Source organism: Alosa pseudoharengus, unplaced genomic scaffold, assembly GCF_046254945.1.
Source record: "Alosa pseudoharengus isolate Yale_2024_CS ecotype anadromous, Long Island Sound unplaced genomic scaffold, YU_APseudo_1.1 YU_APseudo_1.1_scf_15, whole genome shotgun sequence".
Classification (NCBI taxonomy): Eukaryota; Metazoa; Chordata; class Actinopteri; order Clupeiformes; family Clupeidae; genus Alosa; species Alosa pseudoharengus.
Window position 1 is genome coordinate 37,298,990 of NW_027468620.1, and position 4,886 is coordinate 37,303,875.

At 49.2% G+C, this 4,886-nt stretch overlaps 1 protein-coding gene across 2 annotated transcripts in view; it reads left to right on the top strand.

Moving 5' to 3' along the window:
* Positions 1 to 412: 412 nt before the first annotated feature.
* Positions 413 to 4,886, top strand: part of znf318 (zinc finger protein 318) — a 17,424-nt gene continuing 12,950 nt past the window's right edge. For both annotated transcript variants that reach the window (XR_012987059.1, XM_076286359.1), the window contains exons 1-4: positions 413 to 918; positions 1,125 to 1,240; positions 1,464 to 2,154; positions 3,983 to 4,886. The exon at positions 3,983 to 4,886 is cut by the window's right edge and continues 34 nt beyond it. Coding sequence is in view for 1 of the 2 variants with exons in the window: in XM_076286359.1 (XP_076142474.1) it covers positions 637 to 918; positions 1,125 to 1,240; positions 1,464 to 2,154; positions 3,983 to 4,886 (1,993 nt within the window). In the remaining variant the exon portion in view is untranslated. The remainder of the gene's footprint in view (positions 919 to 1,124; positions 1,241 to 1,463; positions 2,155 to 3,982) is intronic.

The following is a 4,886-nucleotide window of genomic DNA, read 5'->3' on the forward strand; positions in this document are numbered from 1 at the left end:
ACTGGCTCTACTTGAACACTCTCTGATTTACATTTCAAAACATGTTGTGAAAATATATTTCAAATATATATATATATATATATATATATATATATATATATATATATATATATATATATATATATTCTTGGTGTTTTTTTTGTCCCGTAAACTGAAGTTATTTTTTGTAGCCTACGGGTGTAACTATATCTAACTGTAGGCTACTGCAGCGCACTGAGTGCAGAACGCACAATGCAGATCGAAACCAATCTGTGTGGTAGTTGTATTTTAATCAAAAGTGTACTTTTCTTTTCAAACGAATAAAAGTGAATCATTGAGAGTCCATTTCAGTAAATGGAAAGGTCCAGATAAGCCCCCACATAAGATGAAGATCGGAAGATTAATGGAACGGACCTTGCGGGAAAACGTCATTTCCGACTAGACGGAGTTCAGCGGATATCCTCATAGACCAATCATAATACAAAATCCACACGGTAAAATTCTTCGTGATGTAGGCCTATTACAGCCTAGACCGCGAATATTGCAATAGATAATTTTGCAAAAGTCAGAAGAATACACGTAAAGTTGCAAGTTCCTGTGCTAATGCTGAGCAGTTAACAGGAAGGTACAAACAACTTTTTGATACGGTGAGTCAGGATGTATCGTGGCAGACCTCCATTCCGAGGTCCACCGCCGTCTCATGGCCCGGATCCCCGAGCTGCGCATCCAAGTCATGGGCACCCTGGACCAGACCGACCCTACTCCCGTCCGTCCTATCGAGACGACAGAGACAGAGGTCGGAACGGATATAACAATTATCGCGACCATCCAGACTCTTATCACCGATCTCCGCCGCACCGAAGGTATTCGCCTGGGTCAGGAAGAGGACCTGCAGACGATTGGGGTGGTGGGCCCCCTCCAAGAGATCATTACAATCAGGTAATTGCAAAATTAGCTGCAATGGTCGTATGTGCCAACTGTAGATGGTAGTTATCGTATTTACCGTTGAATAAACTACTTTACCAAATATTCAAAGCAATTAGCATTAGTCAGTAAACACTGACTAGCTTTGTTTTTAATAGCATCGCTATGTACCATTAGAGGACTCATTGACATTACTATTTATGTATATTTGTCCAATCCAGCGTCGCACACCGTCTCCTCCCCGTGGTGGTCTCCCAGTTGACCACAGTCTTGTTATCACGGTGGGCAACGACCTGACCGCGCCTCCCGGCTCCCGTGGCCCCGACCCTTATGTCAGGTATGATTTACAAGTGAAAAGTTTAATTAATCACTGTTCTAACTAGGCCACATAGTGATTGTTATTGTGTTATTTGATGTTTATTAGTTCACTTGGCATTTGAATTGATCTTAGATTTAATTTAAACGATGCACTCAGATGTAAGAGAATAATACAATCACATACTGTAAAGAAGTTGTAGTCTCTTTGTTTTAATGAAATGGTATGTTTACTTTCCTTCCAGAGATTACCATGCAGGGGATCCCCTGTACAAGCCTCCGAGAGGCTCCAGCTACGATCGGCCAGACGACCGGGGCGCAAGGCGGCGTAGCTCCAGTAGGGGGCGCAGCCGTTCTCCTGACCGAAGCCGAGCTCGCAGCCGCGTACGTAGTCGTAGCCGCTCTGCGGATCGCAACCGAGCCCGCAGCAAGAGCCGTGCCCGCAGCAAGAGCCGAGCCCGCAGCAAGAGCCGAGCCCGCAGCAAGAGCCGAGCCCGCAGCAAGAGTCGAGCCCGCAGCAAGAGCCGCGTGCGCAGTAGGAGTCGGAGTCGGAGCAGAGGGCGCAGTCAAGCGCGCAGCCGAGCGCAGAGCAGGGCACGCAGTCGAGCACGCAGCAAGAGCCGTCCCCTGAGCAGGAGTCGATCTCGGAGCAGAGGCCGCAGCCACAGCCGGGGCAGAAGCCAGAGCAGGAGCAGGAGTCGAGGACGCAGTCGTGCTCGGAGCCGGGCGAGGAGCAGGAGCCGCAGCAGGAGCCGCAGCAGGAGCCGCAGCAGGAGCAGTAGCGCTGGGTCGCGCAGACGCAAGCCAGACGACTTCCAGGAGCTGGAGCGTGCGCGCAGACGCAAGGAGCTGGAGGACATCATGAACATGCCCACCAAGTCCATCCTGAAGAGACGCATGGACTCCTCAGAGACCGACTCCCCCTTAGTTACGCAGGTAGGCTCCCCCTTAGTTACGCAGGTAGGACCACAGAATGCCCAGTCTGTCAGCAGCTGACGTCTGCAGACCTTCCCATAGTTGTGCTGAGAGAATGTTCAGGTACCAGTGAGGAACCTGCAAATCACATTGGTTACAAGTCTTTTTATTTCTACTGTAGACTCAGAGCAATGCCATGTGGTATTAAGTGATATGTACACCGTTGGCGTGGCATTATGGATCGATATATGCAGATCTCTGCTGCACTCATCACACTTAAAGGCACGGTTAAACAAATGACTTTTTAAAGGCAGTGGTTCTCAAATGGGGGTACGTGAAGGCACTCCAGGGGGTATGTGAGAGTTTAATCCTTAGAACCCGATTGACGCAAAGTCCGTCAAAAAACACACCCTTTCTTCTCTGTTACATTGCTCCGCAACTGTTCAAGTATGTCGATCTTTCTGGCTTATGAAAACAGACGAAGTGACTGCAAAATAATAACGCCATGTACACAAACCAACCTGCACACGCATTACTCTCCTTTGTATTACTCGCGGACCCGTGATCGCATAGATATGCAAGCCAGATGAAAGAGGAGACACAGAGCTATCATTTGATACCAAGTACATCCTTCTGGGTTATGAAACAGACGAAGTGACAGCAAAATAATAACTTCATATAGCTCGACTTACCTCACATTTTTGTCTGTTTTTGTGGCATCCTAGCAAATTCCTGCATGGCATCCAATTCCAATCGCACATTGCATCCCAATTTGTTCGACAAAGAAACACCTTTTTTGCCTTTACTGTGTTCATGGCAATGCAGTAAAAAGTTGTAGAGAATCATAAGTGCAGACACTAGAAACACACTGGCTAACCTGCAAACTCGGGTCAAGTCAGGTCAGATCAGTTCTGTCACAGATATGGAGCGCAGAAAGGTCATTTTTAATCACTAAATAAAAAAATGGCATTTATTTAGTTAAGGCGCACACCACATAAGTCTGTAAATTGCTCAGCCCCAGAGAATCCCTCAACCATTGCAATGATATTGACAGATTCAGGACAGTCTGCCCTACACACACATGAAATGTAGAGCTATGACCTTGCTGTGGTGAGATACATGTCAAAATATAAGAATTTTTATAATATGCTTTTTATATTTTAATTCTTTAAAAATAAAAATAAAAAAATAAAATATACATATATTAATGTAGAATGCATGCAAAAATACTTTAAAAACAATTATTTAATACATATTTTAGGAAAATGTAAGTTCATAAAATGAATTTTATATTTCAGTAGGCTATTCAATTTCATTATTCTAAAAACCCAGAGTCACCCCCATACCAGGATGGTTCGACCCAACCTGTCACATTCCACCCGCCATCACCTGTCAATCACTGTCAAAACTCAAACAATGGAGTCGTGGTTGAAGTGTATAGCGGTAATTCTTGTGCGCTGGTTATGGGGTACTTGGCTGAAAAAATATTTCACAGGGGGTACATCACTGAAAAAAAGTTGAGAACCACTGCTTTAAGGCACGGTTAAACAAATGTGTTCTTAAAGGCACGGTTAAACAAATGTGTTCTTAAAGGCACGGTTAAACAAATTGGCTATTAGCTTTTTATCATTCTGAAAATCGCTCTGAAAGTGATCCCCAACGATATCGTTCTTCATGTCGTTATCGTTATAGTTTATGTGTGAACGTCGTCATTCATATTAACGAGAACGATATTTATTCATAGCTATCGTTATCATTCTTGGTGTGAATGGGCCTTAAGCAAATGCGTTCTGCTGGTTCTACTGATTGTTCTTCTGAAATAACCCAACTCCACTGTTCCCTCTTCCAGAACTGTGATTCTCCACGAGACCCGGACCACATCCTGGCGGCCATCACGTCGTCCGGTCTGGACCCCGCCCTGCTGATGTCTGTGCTGGGGGAGCTAAAGGACGGCCCCCCTCTCGCCAACGCCGCCGCGTTCGAGGACATGCTGACGCGGCTCCAGCCAGCAGGGGGCGACGGGTTTGCGGGCGAGTCGGGCGATGGCGGCGGCGAGGGCCTGAACAAGCTGCTGGGTCTGCTGGAGGACATGGCCAGCGCCAAGAGGGACGAGCGCCAGAAGACCCTCGCCGAGATCGAGGACGAGGAGAAGTTCCTGTACGGAGACGAAGAGGAAGAGGATGCGAAGGCTCGTCTGCCGGCGACGGACATGTTTGCGGAGAGCAGGCCTGAGCCTCCTCAGCCCTACGGGGCCCCAAACCCGGCCGTGGCGGCCCCCGTGTACCTGCAGAGCCACAGTGAGGTCCTGGCGTCTCCGCCCTCCGCTCCTCCTCCTCCTCCTCCTCCTCACGCGCTCCACGGCCACTCCCAGCCCCGCGAGTCCCGGCGCCTCCAGCACAGCCCGTCTCCGGAGAGAAGGGGCCGAGAGCGGAGAGAGCGAGCGCTCCTGGATGAGTACCCGCCGGGCGTGGGGCCGAACGACGCCAAGGACCGGCAGGAGGTGGAGGAGTACGAGAAGATCCAGGACCTGCTGAAGACCATCGGCCTGGACCTGGGAGTCACGGAGATCAGCAAGATGGCCACGCGCACCAAGGAGAGGCTGCAGGGAAGCAGGCCGCCCCCCCCCCGCCGGAGGTCGCCCGAGAGGTCCAAGAAAGACCGCCGGCTCCGGAGGGGCTCGAGTCACAGCGGCAGCCGCAGCCGCAGCGGTAGCAGCAGCAGCAACAGCAACAGCAGCAGCTCCAGCCCAAGCA